Source organism: Excalfactoria chinensis, unplaced genomic scaffold (assembly GCF_039878825.1).
Source record: "Excalfactoria chinensis isolate bCotChi1 unplaced genomic scaffold, bCotChi1.hap2 Scaffold_84, whole genome shotgun sequence".
In the NCBI taxonomy this organism is placed as follows: Eukaryota; Metazoa; Chordata; class Aves; order Galliformes; family Phasianidae; genus Excalfactoria; species Excalfactoria chinensis.
This window is the reverse complement of record NW_027315716.1, coordinates 531,016-547,107: the sequence shown is the minus strand read 5'-3', so window position 1 is coordinate 547,107 and position 16,092 is coordinate 531,016. Positions and strand designations below refer to the sequence as shown.

General features: G+C 54.6%; 1 protein-coding gene across 2 annotated transcripts; it reads left to right on the top strand.

The window, feature by feature from the left end:
- Nucleotides 1-442: 442 nt before the first annotated feature.
- On the top strand, nucleotides 443-13,343 carry LOC140265307 (uncharacterized). Of its 2 annotated transcripts, XM_072361232.1 has the most exons (15): nucleotides 443-2,025; nucleotides 2,625-2,752; nucleotides 3,177-3,448; nucleotides 3,999-4,105; nucleotides 4,294-4,390; nucleotides 4,912-4,984; nucleotides 5,657-5,874; nucleotides 6,530-7,864; nucleotides 9,454-9,515; nucleotides 9,810-9,963; nucleotides 10,150-10,406; nucleotides 10,607-10,692; nucleotides 11,187-11,311; nucleotides 11,588-11,699; nucleotides 11,994-13,343. In XM_072361232.1, exons 8-15 carry the CDS (start codon nucleotides 7,795-7,797, stop codon nucleotides 12,694-12,696), a joined length of 1,569 nt encoding a protein of 522 aa, XP_072217333.1. In that variant the 5' UTR covers nucleotides 443-2,025; nucleotides 2,625-2,752; nucleotides 3,177-3,448; nucleotides 3,999-4,105; nucleotides 4,294-4,390; nucleotides 4,912-4,984; nucleotides 5,657-5,874; nucleotides 6,530-7,794; the 3' UTR covers nucleotides 12,697-13,343. The 2 variants fall into 2 exon arrangements, with proteins under 2 accessions (XP_072217333.1, XP_072217332.1); XM_072361231.1 differs by lacking the exons at nucleotides 443-2,025; nucleotides 2,625-2,752; nucleotides 3,177-3,448; ... (3 more) ...; nucleotides 5,657-5,874; nucleotides 6,530-7,864 and having other exon boundaries at nucleotides 8,306-9,515.
- The last annotated feature ends 2,749 nt before the right edge of the window (nucleotides 13,344-16,092 follow it).

Sequence of the window (16,092 nt, the reverse complement as noted above, 5' to 3'; positions counted from 1 at the left end):
TTCCCCCATTCTGATCCTCTTCCCCCACCAATATCCCCCCCCCAGTCCCCCATTCCAACCCCTAGAGTCCCCTATCCACCTCCCCACCCCCCATGAAACACCCCATTCTGTCCACCAGCTCCTCTGTCCCCCCCAGCAACTCCCCCTATTCTTACCCTAAGGGTCCTTTCACTTCCATCCCATCCCATCCCTTCTATTCCCCTTTATGATCCTTTTACCCCTTCTCATATCCCTCTCAGTTCCCTCATTCTGACCCATAGAGTCCCCTGTTGTCTCCCCAGAATCACCCCAGTGAGTCCCCCGTCCCTTCCCGAAGGGTCCCTCCCCCATCCCACCCCTCCTATTCCCCCATTCTAATCCTCTTCCACCCCCCATATCCCCCCCATCCACAATCACCAAGGTTGGAGAAGCCCTCCAAGCTCCCCCACCATCCACCCATCACCAATAGCTCTCATTCAACCACAGCCCTCAACGCGGAATCTCCATCCCCACCACCCCCTGTGCAGCCCATTACAGCCCCCAACCACTCTTTAGGAGCAGCACTATTTTCTCACGTCCAGCCTGAATCTCCACTGGCACAACTCAGGGCCGTTCCCTCCCATCCTTTCACTGTTACACGGGAGCACAGGCCGACCCCCAGCTCATCACAACCTCCCTTCAGAACCCATAGAGACACATAGAGACCCATAAGGACACATAGAGACACATAGGGACCCATACAAACCCATTGGGACCCATAGAGAACCCATAGGGAGCCATAAGGACCCATAGAGACCCATAGCCACCCCATAGACCCCATAACCACTTAACCAGTGTTACACGGGACCCCCAGCTCATCACAACCTCCCTTCAGGAGCCTTGAGGTCTCCCCTGTGCTCCTCTTCTCCACGCTGACCCATCCTGGCTCCCCATTAGCCCCATCAGGTTCTCCAGACCCCTCATGGCTGCATCTCAACCTCATTGGGTTGGAAGGGACCTCAAGGATGATGAAGCTCCAACACCCCCATGCCTGGCAGGGCCACCAAACTTCCACTACTGACTAGATCAGGTTGCCCAGGGTCTCACCCAACCTGGCCTTCAACACCTCCAAGGACGGGGCATCCACAGCCTCCATGGACATCCTGTTCCAGGACCTCCCCGCTCTCATAGCAAAGAACTTCCCCCTGACATCCAACCTAAATCTGCCCTCTTTCAACTTAAATCCATTTCCCCTACTCCTGCTATTGTCAGCCCTTTCAAAGAGCTTACTCCCCTCCTGGATATAGGTTCCCTTCAGGTACTTTAGGCTGCAGTGAGGTCACCCCACAGCCTTCTCTTCTCCAGGCTGAACAAGCTCAGCTCCCTCCGCCTGTCCTCACAGGGGAGGTGCTCCAGTCCCCTGATCATCTTGGTCGCCCTCCTCTGGACCCTTTCCAACAGCTCCTCTTCTTTCTTGTACTGAGGGCTCCACACCTGGACACAGCACTCCAGATGGGGCCTCACAAGAGCCGAGTCAAGAGGGGGAATCGCTTCCCGGTCCCTGCTGGCCACCCCTCTCCTGATGGAGCCCAGGACACCGTTTGCCTTCCGAGCTGTAGGAGCGCACTGCTGGCCCACGTGACGTGTATCGTCCATCAGGACCCCCAGGTCCTTCTCTGCCGAGCTGCTCTCGAGGATCGATCACTCCGCAGTGAGGACAGCAGAGTCTGTCAAGAGCACCGAGCAGGGAAACGCAGCGCGAGCCATCGATTGCCTGCGGAGATGAGCAGCTGGAGGCATCTCCGGTGCAGAGCTGGATAGCGAGGGTGGCCAGAAAGCCAAGGGAAGGGAGGGGAGGGGACCGAGGGCGAGCAAGGAAGGAAGGGAAGGGGAAGGAAGGAAAGCGAGAGAAAAGACGCGACATGAGACGTGAATGACGGGGTCCTTTTCCGGCAGCCGCCCACCCCCCAACAGGCCCCGGACCGGCCTGAGCCACGTGACGGGAAGTGCTTGGCGGCGGCGGAGAGCACTTCCGGGCCGTGGCGGCATGGCGGCGTTGCGGGGCCGGTGAGCGGGGCCGGGAGGAGCGGGCTGTGCGCTGCGAACGGGGTCGGGCCTCGGTGCGGGGGCACGGAGGGGCTGCCGGGGGAGGAGCTGGCGGCGCTGGCGGCGTGCGGTGGCAGCGAGTGCGGCGGGGGTCGGGGGGCAGCTTCCTCCCGGGGAAGGCCGTGCGAGGATGGAGCTGTCGGTGCGGCCTTGGGATGCTGCCCGCAGGGAAGCGCAGCGGGCGCTGTGCCGGGTGCCAAGCCGTGGCTCGGCGGCGTGCTTTGCTCGGCCTTGGAAGGCTGAGGTGTAGGCAGCCGGTTTGCGTCGGGTTGAAGGGGCCGGCGCTGCCCTGAAGGGAAGCGAGAGAAGCGGGCAAAGGGAGGGTGAGTGTCGGGATCCGAGGAGGGCGGTTTGTGTTTGCGTCGCGTGCAGAAGGCCGTTCTCTTCTGGTTTTGAAGAAGCCGGGGAGAGCTCAGGCTCCAGCTTAAGCAATGTTCTGTTGTCACACTCTGGGTCCTGTGTTACGCTCTAAAGGAGAGTTTCATCTCTCCTTTACATTCCAGTTCTCTGGATGGGTTAGGCTTGAATTCAGCATCATATCTGCTTCTCCCTGGGTTCAGGTTCTTCGGGTCTCCTGCCTGCTTTTCTCCCTTTTATGAATGGAGAGTGGAGTTTCTACCACAGAGCAAAGTTTCGCGATTAACAGAAACAAATATGGAGCTTTCCAAATGGACGTAGTCGTTTCTTGGTAAGCTAGCAGTCCTCCTTATCTTCACCAGTACCACTTGACCTCCATTTTACCTTGTTGTGAATAATGACTGAGATTTCTGGGGAGGATATTAGATATCAGATGATTTCAGCTCTGCATTTTTTTCTTCCTCCGAATAGCAAGGGACTGCTGTGCTCTCATTAATGTCATCAGTGCTGCCTCCTGTTTGAGCCTAAACTGCTTTCCGTAGTTGAGTGGTTGGAAAGATAGGGTTTTAAGTTAGAATTGTTTGCACAGAGTGAAGGTTGCAAATACAGTTAGAATACAGTTATACAGTGCTCTATCCCCAGAGCTTTCCATCATTTCTCTTAACACAGCTTATGGTTCATGATAAAAGAAACTAACAGAGATGAACTTGGGTTAGCGTAGCCCATTTTAAATGATCCTTCTGTGTCTTTTCCAGGCTGGTAGCAGAATGGAGACTTTCCCGAAGCGCTGAGGAACAGACACAAGCTTTTTTTGAAGGCTTCAACGCAATTCTGCCACAGCAGTGTCTGCGGTACTTTGATGCTAAGGAGCTGGAGGTAGAGGATTCTTTGACTATTGCCAGATCCAGGCTGCTCCACGTAATCCTTCAATTTCAGTCAGTGTCTGAAGAGCAGAGTTCATTAAGGCTGGCGGTTCTGTTTTCAGGATGCTCACGTGAGAGAAGCCTTCTGTATCAGTGAGTATTTGGTTAGTGTGTTGTTCTTCACTTTCTTCTTTGCAACCAACTTAGACATATTTCTAACGTTAAGATTCTGCCAGCGTAATTTTTTTGGCTCATGGTGTTTTTGTAATCCTTGACAATGTGATTTGCGTGTGTTTAAAGAGTGAGCAATTGGAAAGCAAGGGAGATAAGAACCGAATATCAGTGGATGGTTAAATTACTGAGTGGACCAGCTTTTAGCTGCTTTTGTTCTCTCCAAATTATACTCTGCAGCAGAACATCGTATTTCTAGCACAGAATGGTACGGTTAGGCAATGGCAAAGTATACATTCCTAGTTTGAATGTCTGAATACAAACGTTGTCGTGACTGGGTTTTCTCTTTTGTGGCCTCTCCACGTTTTCTTTGTGAGCAGATGTTATTTGCTGTGGAAGTCTGAGAGTTTAATATTAAAAACGAGCAGGTGCTTTGAAGTACAGTAGTATGTACTTCATGACAGTAGTATTTAAGTACAATAGTCTTGCTGTAGAAGCAACTAGCTTGTAGTTTCCTTGTTTCTGATCCATTTTCTCCCCTAGAGGTGTTCCTGTGTGGAATGCAAGAAATGGATCCGAATGACTGGCAGAGGCATACCATCTACCGGCGTTATACCAGAACCAGCAGACAGATGCTGTGGTTCTGGCAGGTTTGTAGACTTCTTCTTTTTCCTCACAAGAACACAGCAACAGCTTAGTGAGCAGCAGTCAGAATTACTCAACAGATACGTAGCGTGTAAATATAAATGATAACTGCTGATCCAGCTGTTCGAGGGGTGATGGGGAAGTGAACGTCTCAATATTAATCTTAACATCAGTGTTAATTATTATTTTTCAGTTTATGAAAGAAATAGATAACGAGAAGAGAATGAGACTTCTACAGTTTGTTACTGGAACGTGTGGATTACCAGTGGGAGGATTTGCTGACCTCATGGGTAACGAGCCCTCTTTAATGCATTTTATGCTTGTGTTAATTCCTTTTTTCCTAATAAGGACCAAGCTGTGTGTTTAAGGGTATTTTTTCATAAATTTATATGGAATCTTTTTTCTGACTCTGGCATATTGGTAGAGCTGTGATAGAAATAGAGATACAGGGAATGTGAACACGCCTTGCATCAGTGACTCTGTAGATGGTTTGGACATGGTCCTGGCAGGGCAGCCTGCTCTGGGTATCCCTGCTTGCTCAGAGTGGAAGGACTAGGTAAACTGCAGGGATTCCTTCCAGTACTAAACCAACAATGTGATGCAGTGGTTGAGTTTCTTTGAAAACCGCTTGATAGTTTTGCATTTCACTACGTGGATTTCTTCAGAGGGATGTAGTGAGAGACAGATGTCTTTGTGCTCTGCAAGTTGTTCTAATCTTGTTTTCGAGCCTTTCTTGCGCTGTTGTCATGTATTACCTACTGGTAGACACGGGCAGTTAGACCTAAGAATTCATTGTTTGCTTTTTGTACAGGGAGCAACGGACCCCAAAAGTTTTGCGTTGAGAAAGTTGGGAAGGAAAACTGGTTCCCTAGAAGTCACTCCTGGTAAGTACGAAGGCTCAAACTCTGCCGTGGTTCTGTTCTTACGGATGGCAATCTCCTTTCAGATTGTAGGAAGTGGGTGTGATATGGAAGTGGCTGAGATTGTGTGAAAGCAAATCACTGGGTGATGGCAGTAAGCTCTGCTGAGTAATAGTTGAACTTCTGAAAAGCAGTTTTGTTGTGGAGCTGATTCCATTGTAAATGCCGTGGATTGGCACACCACTAAAAACAGCAAGTTACTTTTAGTACTGAAGGTAGTACTTTCTTCTAAAGAGTCTGGGATCGATCTTTCATGATCACCAGACCCGATCTTGGCAATGAAAACAAATAGCCACATTCGTGCTCCCTCTTGGCTGGAGGAAATGGAGCTTCTGCTCAGTTTCTCAGTTCTGCTGGTGCTTTGTGAAGATGCTCAGATTTTAAATTTCAGATACAGAAGAGAGATAAGGTGAGAGTTGTTACTAAATACGTTGCCAGTTCTGGAAAGTTATCCCTGCTCAAGTGCTTGTTGTGCTTTAACTCTCACAGACAAATGCACGTCAAGATACAGCTGCTTTAGAGGGTACAAATGCAGTTATCCCTCTGAACAGGACAGTTCACATGCCTGTGTTCCTAGTGGATTTTTTTGGTGGTCTAAGCTGTTCTTCAATACTTCAGGTTTCTCTTTCTTTTCAGTTTCAGTCGCTTGCACCTTCCACCCTAGAATAATTAGGAGCAGCTGAAGGAAAAGCTGCTATTTGCAATTCAAGAAACAGAACGTTTTGGGCAGGAATAGCTGCGATTTGCACCTTGAAGAGTGTGAACTCAATGTGACGTTCTTCTTCGCTTCTTCTGCTTGTTGCACACTTCCTTGTAAAGTAGACTTGACTTGGATTATTTGACAATAGTAGCGTGTAAGTAAATGGATGTTATCCTGAGGTTTTATCCATGTAAACTCTTGGATTTCTACCGAGCACTTTCAGAAACCAAAAGAGCAATCAGATATGGCGACAAAGGAATTGTGACCCGAGTAGAGATTTAATACAGCTCTGGGCTCTGCTTTGTTTTACCTTTCGTCACTTAGAATGTGTCCTTAAGGACTGAGAGATTTTTTTAAAATATTTTTGTCTTTCCTATTCAGTAGCATATTTGGCTACTGATGTACTGGGAAGTTCAGTAGTAGCTGCAGTGCTGCAGCAACATCATCACCTCTTGACAGCAGTGTTATTAGAGCCGGCTTGTGACCGTCCTCTGCCTACTGTGAGCAAATCCATCACTTAAGGTATTCTTCTAACTCAAGTGTGGCTGGACTGTTTTTCCTTGCCTGGAGTCTGCTCACGTGCCAGTGGGACTCAGACTGCTGTTCAGGGGATGTCAAACTGTGGCACCAATCCAGGGCGTAGCTTTGCTTTGTTTTCCTCACAGTCTTGCTAATTTCAGCAAAAGAACCGTCTGCCCAAAGTTGCTGGAGATTTGCTTGTGCCCTCTGAGGAGTTCTGATCTTTTTCTGTGTAACACATCTAACTTTTCAAACTATGTTCACACTGTGGTTCTTCACTTGCTTTGCAGAAGACAAGACCACCTGGGATTGCACTGATTCAACTTAGATTCCCGTTTGCAGACTGATGTTTCCTGTCGGGAGTGTTAATGGACGTTATACTCAGTGTTATTCTTCCACGATGCTGTCAGTTTTCTCTGGAGACTTCTTTGGTGTCTCAGGAAGAGGTACAAAATAACTGGGTTTTGAAAATGATGGTACTTATCATTTTTGGTGATGAACTGATGATGCAGTATTAGCATTATCAGTTCTCGGAGGACTTGAAAGTTTGTACATGGATTCCAGACTGTTTGTGTTTATATGCTCTACTGAACAAGGCCATGAGCTTGGATAAGCAGCACTGGATGGTAAAATACTGTACTGAAATTCCTTGTCGAAATGTCCTTGTATTGTAATTTCCAAGACTCAGGTAACTGTAACAATATCTCCGTAAGTCAAATTCTGGCATCCTTCCGGGAGCTCCATCTTTCTTCCTCTGGGCTCAAAGTCCTCTGGGGAAATGCCACTCCTCCCCTCCCTTCTGAGAGCCACAGTGCCCAAAGAAGGCAGGCCACAGGACCAGAAGGTGAACTCTTGAACTGCCACCGCTCTGCATGATGTTCTGATGTGGGATATCTACAAAACATCCCCAAACCACAACAGGTAGCACGGAGCTGCAGTGGGGAATGCCCTCCACACACGGCCCTGTCGGTGCACGATGCTGCAGGCACGCTCCTTGCCATCTGCACACACGTGGGCCGGCTTTGCACTGCCGGGCACATCATCTGGCCTGGGCACTGCAGGTACCCACACATGATGGGGTGCAGACACGGCAAGGCCAACCCTGGCTGATTGTGCATCTCATTCCCGCTTGGCGTGGGAAGAGGGACTTCAGTGGGACACAATTGCTCCAAAGGAGTTTGGGGGCTCGGTTACAAATGTTGCCCTGACCTGTTGGCCTTGTCTGTCACCAGTTGCAGTGGTTACAAAGCACACGGAGGATACATCGCGCTGTGTAAGCTGAATAAAACACGGGATCACACGAAGTACAAACGTCTGAGTTACAACAGCACACATCACCAACTTGTCACAGACACTAGCCCGTGGTTCTGCAGGAGTGGTGACACAAACGTTACAGACCATTACTGATGTCAACATCTTCCTTTCCCACCCTTTTCTTCCCTGCACACGAAGCAGCAAGCTGCAGGCCATCAGAGGGCTTGCAGTGACATCAGACGGTGGCTGCGGTCATCTGAAGGCTTTTCTGGTTGTCGGAGGGCTCCACTGGTTGTCAGAGATGTTCACTGACCATCAGAAGGCTTCATTGATTGAGTTGGGATGTCACCGGTCATCAGAGGGCTTCATTGGTCAGTGGAAGATGGGAGGTGTCCATGGGAGGGGATATGCAGCCCTTGTTCTGGGTGATGGGTAGGGGGTTGGGGCACTGAGGCACGCGGCCTAAAGCAGACCCAAAGGAGTGACAAGTGGCTGCAATAAGAGAGGGGCTAAAAGTAGGGTGTTGTGGTCACACTGTGTCCATGCAGAGGCGGATCAAAGGGTGAAGGCTTTGGGAGGAAATGTACGGAGGAACTGAGAGAGAGCAGAGGGAGGGTACTGGGGTTGATGGCAGCATGAGGAGCTCCATCCTTTAGGACTTTGGAGCGGATGATGAGAGAGGGAGGGGAAGCCCACAGGGGTGCAGGACATGGTGTGCATGGCATGGAGCTGGGGAGGCCTCCCAGAACTGTGAGGTGGCCAGTCCCTGCTGAGAATGAGAACAAGGACACGGACACAGAGAGTGTAGGTTTGCTGAGGGATTTATTGATCATCAGAGGGTGTCGCTGATCATCGGGGTCTTCACTGCTCACCAGAGGGCAGCACTGGTCATCAGAGGATGTCAGAGCGCTGCACTGGCAAGGAGGAGCCTTGTCCCTGCAGGGTTTGTCCCCAAGGACTCGGGGCAGGAGAAGGACTGGCAGCAGCCAAGAGACCCGGGGCAGGACGTGGGTCCCCTGGGGACAGAAGCCACATCCCCTGTCCCACCTGCATGGTGACTCTGGGCCATCCAATAGGGCACTCTGAGCCTGCCCCCTCCAGATCCGTTTCTCTGCACAGCCCCATAGAGCGCAAAGGAAGGGCTGGAAGTGACAGTGCCCAGGTCCCCCTGGAACAGGCCACGGACAGTCCCCTCCATGCCATCCATTAATTCCCAGCCCCTGATGCCCGGTCCTCAGGGCTGCGGAGACACCCAGGGTCCCCCAAGTGCCCTGTGGTGCAGGGACCCATTGTGAGCACTAGAACAACGTGGCCAAGTCACGGTCATGTCGCCTGCTCAGCCCCAACTGCCCCCCATTGCCTTCTTCCCCTTCCTGTTGCCCACCCATGGCAAGAGGGAGCCCAACAGAGGCTTTGGAACACCAGGGGTGTCCCCAAGGCCCAGGGGAACTGAGAGAACAGCAACACATCCCAGCCCCATCCTCGACCCAGGGTCAGCCCTCAACTCACAGGGCCAGGAGAGGGAGAAAGCAGAGATGGGTCAGCAGTGCCAGCATCATAATGGGCAGCTGGCCATGATGTCACTGCGTTGCCGTGGTGGCGTTTGTGACACGGCCAACCCGAAGGGGGGTATAGGCAGAGCACGGAGGTGGGTCCTGCATCCTGAAGGAGCATCTGGTACAGAGCAGACGCATCTGAAGGATGAGCTCCAGCATGGCTGTCGCCAACAAGGAGCAACATGGGATGAGCGAGGACGGCCCCATGGTGGGCCGTGCCTCCAGACAAATACGCAGCGAGACTGAAGGTACACGGGCCCACAGCCACCACGGGAGCGGTGCTGCAGCCAGTCTTGGGATGGAGATGGCACTTTCCATCTGCCACCTCCATCCTGCCCAGCAGTGGGAGGGGTGCCGGGAAGGGGCAGATGCAGAGTGTGACCAGCTTTTCCTTTGCTCTCCAGAGCGAGTTGCCGTCTGGGATGCGGTGGCCACCTTCATACACGAGCAGCTCCTGGTGCACAAGGTGTGTTTGTTGGCTGTCTGGTTCCTCCTCGCCCTGTCTGGCTCAGCCTGGACTTCCTCTGAGCCTTCCCCTGCACACACAGCAGGAAACTCACCCTGTGTTTCCCTGCTGAGCTGCGTTCGGGAGGGAGGGCGAGGGGAAGGTGCAGCCCCAATGCTGTCCCCGCTGCGCTGGCTTGTGCCTCTTGAACAGCAGGAGGGGGCTCCTGAGCTCTGTCCCCGCACAGGACCAGCTCCAGCTCTTCCTCCAGCCAGCCCTTAACTCTTCCACCCTTTCTTCCTCCTCCACTCGCAGGGGGTCTGGATTCCCACCTTCGGCTCCTTTGACACCGTCTCCAAGGAGATCGTGACGGAGGACAGGACCGTGACTCTGTGCTGGCCCGTGCTTCACCTGGCCAGCAACCTCAGAGCTAGGCACCACCTCAAGTCCCGCAGGGAGTCCCTGCCAGGTAGGATGAGGGGGGATTAAAGCTCTGCTGGCTTTGTGGACGGGGCAAAGAGGGCCACCACATCCCATCTCAGAAGCAGACCTCCCACCAGAGGAGCCCATGCAAACGCGGGGCTGATCTGGATGATGTCCCTTAGAAGGTGGAACAGCAACCTTATCATCAACCCCGTCCCTGGTATTTTTTCAGCCCACAGGAAGCTGGAGCTCCTGAAGTGCAGCCAGGTGGCCGCAGATGCCTCTGTGAGCCGGCAGACAGCGCAGACCTGCATCCAAAGCACCGTGTCGCTGCTCTCCAGCTGCCTGCAGAATGGGGAGAACGTTGCCGTTGTCCTGAAGGGCGTCGGAGTGCTCCTCATTGACGGGCTGAGCTTCGAAATGAAGTTCTATTACGACTTCATGGAGAAGCTGTCAGGGAAAGAGAACTTCAGGAGAGCCATCCGCAAGGTGAGCCGTAGGTTTCTCCATAGGCCGGGCAGTGCCGTGAGCCTCACTCAGCCCGCACACGGCCCACCAGGACCTGGGCATCTGCTCGAGCCGTGCAGGTGCTGCGGTGCTGTCAGCTCTCCCTGCCTCGGGCTCCTCGTGTCCCCAGTGCCTCAGCCATGACCAGGACGTCTCACAACCTCCCTGTTCCTCCCCTGCAGGCCCCCTCGCTGCTGGACATGGGGGTGTCCCGTGCAACACCGCTGGCTTCCCTGGTGTTCTCTGGCTGCCTTGTCGTATTACCCAAGTGAGTATTTTTCTGCTGCTTGATGCAGCTGCTCAGCTCTCATTCTGTAGCACTTGTGCCTTGTGTCCGTCAGTGTCCTGCCCAGCAGGACGTGCCAGAGAATCACAGAACAATTGGATCAGGAAGGAACCCCAAAAGAGCACCCGGTCCCACTGCCCTGCGGGGAACAGGGACACATACCTCCAAATGAGGTTGCTCTGAGCCTGGTCCAGCCAGGCCTTGAATGCCTGTCCCGGCACCCAGCACCTCTCTGGGCAAGACATCCCAGTGCCTCAGCATCTTCCAGCCAAAACCTTCCTCCCATCCAAAGCCAGTCTTCCCTCTTTCCGCCTGAAACTGTTTCCCCTTCTCCTATCCCAAGTGACCCTGCTAACGGCTTTAGAAAGCCTTCATGCAGCACGAAAACGTGCCTGTGAGCAGACGAGCAGAGAGAGAGCAGCAAGGATTGCTGTTGCACTGCGTCACACCGCTCACTGCCTTTTCCTCGCTTACAGGTTTCAAATGGAGTTGGTACCCAAAGTGCTGCCCCTGATACACCACAAGTCCTCCGGGAGCACCTCTGGGGCACAGAAGCCAAGAAAAGATGAGACGTTGCCACCTCTTTCCAAGGGGAAGAAAGGTAAAGTGGCTTCCAGGTCCTTCCCCTTAGGTTATGGTTGGCCTGTCCAAAAGGAAGGTGCTGGGTGTGACGTACCCCCATCCCTGGCTATGGCAGGAGGATGTGGGGATCTCAGGCCCTGCTCTTCCTCAGTGGAAGGTGCTGCAGAGCTGAACTGTAGAGAGGAGGAGTGGGGACAGAGATGGATTCAGGGGGGGTTCTGGGAACAGGCCTGAGTGCTGCTTGTGAGCGAGCCAAAGGCTTGACGGCGAATCTCCTCTTCCTTCCCAACTGCAGTGAGATTTGATAGCACTCCAACCTACATCCGACGCCTGAGCTCTGCAGGTGTTGACGGAGAGCTGTTGCGAAGGACAAGGAGCAAACTGCAGAAGGAGAGCATTGCCAACAGGTGAGGATGGAGGTGTATGTATGTGCATGGGGCTGAGCCAACAGGAGCCCTTTCCCTAACACCAAAGGGTTGCTGCTTGTTAGTGGCCGCCCGAGAGTGCTGGGATGGGGACTCCAGGATCCCCCCAGCTCACAGGGCTGGCCCCTCTGCACATCTGCGGAGAGCCCCGGGGCAGCCGCTCAGCTGTCTGTGGGGAAGGCTGCATTACAGCCCAGGCTCCTGGCTCAGCCTTGAGGGATGTGGCCCCAAAGCCATCAGCCACTCATGCAGACCCCTCCCGCTGTGTCCTTTCAGACTTCTGCCACCCATCCGGGCAGTGCCTGCAGACCTGGGCCGAACAAGGTGCGTCACGTTCCTCGGTGAAGAAGGAGGAGCAGAGCAAGCCCAGCGTGAGGGTGCGCTGCCCAAGCGGCAAGAAGCCAAGGCCTCACGCCGCCACTCGGCCTTGAAGAAGACAACAGCTTGCATCCAAGAGCCGCCATCTTTCTCCAGCCTGCCCTTGCAGACCCCACGCAAACCATCCATGCTGGCGTTTCTGGCCTGCGACTCGGTGGAATATCACAGGGAGAGGCTTAGGAAGATCAGGAAAGAGCGGGAGCAAGCCAAGGAAATGGCAGCAGCAACATCTGGTGGTGAGACCAGCCTGCCTGAGGTGTCCTCCCACAACAGATCTGGATTGCTGCCACCCATACGGGAAGAAGCGGGGTCTCCCATTGAAAAGATGGCAGCAGCAACATCTCGTGTCGAGCCCAGCCAGCCCGAGGAGCCATCAGTTGTCAGAGCTCAATTGCTGCCGCCCATAAAGGATGCAACAGGGTCTCCCACTGAAGAGATGGCAGCAGTAACATCTTGTGTCGAGACCAGCCTACCCAAGGAGTCATCCACCATGGGAGCCAGATTGCTGCCACCCATAAGGAACAAAACGGGGTCTCCCAGGTGTCAGGCTCCAAAGACCAAAGCCCCACCCCTCAGGAGGGGCACACCCTACCCACGTTGATGCGGGCATGGGGTGCCCAGGACAGACAGAGAACCACCTGAGGCTGCAAAACAGAAGTGTGAATCCCATCTGCATCACATCTAATACTAGACCAGGCTGCCCAGGGCCCCATCCATCCCGGCCTTGAACATCTCCAGGGATGGGACATCTACAGCCTCTAAGCGTCTGGTTCCACCATCTCTCCACTCTCTCTGGACAGAACGTCTCCCTGATATCCAATCTGAACCTTCCCTCCCTCAACCCAAAACCACTTCCCCGTGTCCTGCCGTTATCTACCCTTGGAAAGAGCTGACTCCCCTCCTGTTTGTAAACTCCCCTTCTGTACTAGAAAGCTGCAATGAAGTCAGCCTGCAGCCTTCTCTTCTCCAGGCCACACAAGGAGATGTAGAGTGAAATGCAGAGGGGCGAAACAGCCAATAAAACCTCATCACGGGCTTTATAAACCCTAATAAACCCTATCCCTTATAAACCTCAGCAATGTCTGTGCGAGTGTCATTGTGTCTTGTTAAGGCAGCCCATGCAGGGAGCGTGGCAAGAGCCAAGACCAAGGTACCGGCCCCGGGGCACAAAGGATGTCAGCGGGTGCCATTTTTTATCTGGATCAATCTGCCCGTGACAGGGGTGGGGGAAGAGGGGCAGTAGGGCTGTGGGGCCCCCGACAAATGGGAAGGGAATAGGGAAAGGGGTAGGGAGATGGGAGCTGGGCACAAGGAAACAAAGAGAGCAGCAGCAACAATCTAAGGAGGAAAACTTCTTTCACTAACTGTGATCAGGGAATGCAAGGTAACCCAGGCCCCACAGGCCGGACAGCCGGCTTCTAGCCTGGCAGGGAGCCTCGGACAGGATGGGTTTTGGCCTGGCAGGGACCTCGGCCTGCAGGCTTTTGGCCTGGAAGGGCTTCCCCGGCCTGCAGGCCTTTGACCTGGCAGTGCCCCCCAGACCAGACAGCTGGCTTTTAGCCTGGCAGGGCCCCCCTAACCGGATTACCAGCTTCAGGCCTGACAAGGTAGCCCCCAACTTTGTGGCTGGCTTTTGGCCTCACAGGCCCAGCGGGTCAGTCAGCCATTTTGTTGCCAGGCAGTGAGCCCCAGGCAGGCTGGATGTTGGCCTGGTAGGAATCCCCAAGCCGGCCAGCCAGCTTTTGGCCTTGCCAGTGTTTGCTGGCCGGCGGCAGGCTCTTGGCCTGGCAGGGCTTCCCTAGTCGGCCTTTGGTGCCCTGCAACTATCTGACCAGATGGCTTTCACCCGAGGGCCTTCCTTGCCAGCTGGCTTTTGGCCTGGCTGGGACCCCATGTGCCAGCAGGCCGGCTATTGGCCTGGCAGGGCCCACTCAAGCCACCCGGCTGGCATTTGACCTGGTATGGTGCCTTGGGACAGCTGGGTTTTGGCCTAGCAGGGACCCCACAGGCCAGCCAGCTGGTTCTATCCCGGCAGGGACTCCTGGGTCTGCCAGCTGGGTTTTGGCCATGCAGGGCTTCCCTGTCTGGACGGCCAGCTTTCATCAGAGATTCCAGATCTTTCTCAAGGGCTGAGCCCAGCCTGTCTCCAGAGCCCCAAGACACAGCATCCAGGCAGCCACTTCTGGCCTGGGGCTCACTCCAACTTCTCGGACAAAGGGCACAGAAGATCAGGCCCAGAAGGGCCCGCCCAGCCAGCCTGCCGCCTTTTGGCCTGGCAGGTTTGGGGCCTGGCAGGGCTTCCCTGGCTCCGCCGGGTTTTTGTCTGGCAGGGCCCTCTGTGCCGGCTGCTTGGCTTCTGGCGTGGCAGGGCACCCCGGTTCCTGTTCAGCTTTTGGCCTGGCAGGGTTCCCCTGGGTCCCCCAGCTCACAGGGCTGGCCCCTCTCCACATCAGCAGAGAGCCCCGGGGCAGCCGCTCAGCTGTCTGTGGGGAAGGCTGCATTACAGCCCAGGCTCCTGGCTCAGCCTTGAGGGATGCGGCCCCAAAGCCATCAGCCACTCAGGCGGACCCCTCCCGCTCTGTCCTTTCAGTGTTCTGCCACCCATCCGGGCAGTGCCTGCAGCCCCAGAGCTGCAGGTCAGCGGCAGCTCAGTTCTACCCCCCCATCTCTCATTAATCAGCTGCTCATCCGGCCCGCGCCGGCCTCTCCTTGGTCAGAGGCTCATGCGGACCTCCCCTGGGTTCTCATTGGTTAGCGGCATTGCCGACGCGTGTCGCCGTCTCATTGGTCGGCGACAGCGCCAACGGCTCTGATTGGCTTAGGCTCCATGTTGAGGCGGGAACGGCCGCCATCATGCGGTTCGGGGCCGCCCGGCTCTCCCCTCATTTGGCTGCAGCCGCTGCTTGCCAGAGCTGTGCGGGCAGCACCGAGACGGAACCGCGGTACGACGGGAGCGGTGCTGAGGATGGCGGCGCCGGAGCTGTGCGGGAGAACGGCTCCGGGCCGGGGAGAGGAAGCGGTGCCCGGCGGGGCTGAGGTGGGATGTGGGTGTAGGGGGCAGTGGGGGAGGAGTGGGGGGGAAGGGAAGGGTGAGGGGGGTGTGGGGTAATGTGGGGCTGTGGGGGGTCTGTAGGGTAACGTGGGGGTATGGAGTAATATGGGGCTATGCCAGGGGGGTATAGGGTAATACGGGGCTGTGGGTGGCAGTGGGATGGACATAGGGGTGAATAGTGGGGGATATAGTGGGGTTGTAGTGGGCTGTGTGGGGATACCAAGGGATGTGAGGAAATGGGTGGCTGTGAGCGCAATGTAGGGTCTGCCGGTGGCTGTAGGGGAATATGGGGATATCAGTAGCTGAAGGGGAAATATAGAAATGTGTGAAGAGGGCTATTGGGAGAGAACTGGGGCTGTAGGGAGCACCGGTCGGGGCTGTAGAGGGATATAGGGCTGTGCGGGGCTTATAGGAGGATATGGGGCTGTAGGGTGCTAGGGGGACTGCGGGGGTAGATGTAGGAGTATATGGGGCTATGGGGCGCTTCACAGTGGCCATAGGAGGGTTATGGGGTTCTAGAAAGTTGTGTGGAACTATTGAAGTGGTATAGGAGGATATGGGACATCGGGAGCTCTGGGGAGGATATAGGGGACTGTGGAGGGGATAGAGGGGTGATGCTGGGCTGTGGGGGGCTACAGGGGATCATGGGGCTATAGGGAGCTTGGGGGCTGGGGTGTTATATAAGGCTGTGGGGGAGGTTCTAAGTGGGGCCTGTAGGGTGCTCTGGGTGGGCTTTAGGAGGGTTATGGGGGTATGTGTCCCTAGGAGGCTGTGGGTGGGCAGTAGGAGGATTCTAGTGGGATACAGGGTTATAGGGGATATATGGGGCTTTAGAGTGGGTTTTAGGGGCATGTGGGGCTAGAAAGACCTCCCTAGCTTTCCCCTTCTATTTCTCCCTCACTTTCCCCCTTCCATAGCAGGGTGGGTGAAATGCTAGTCCCGAAA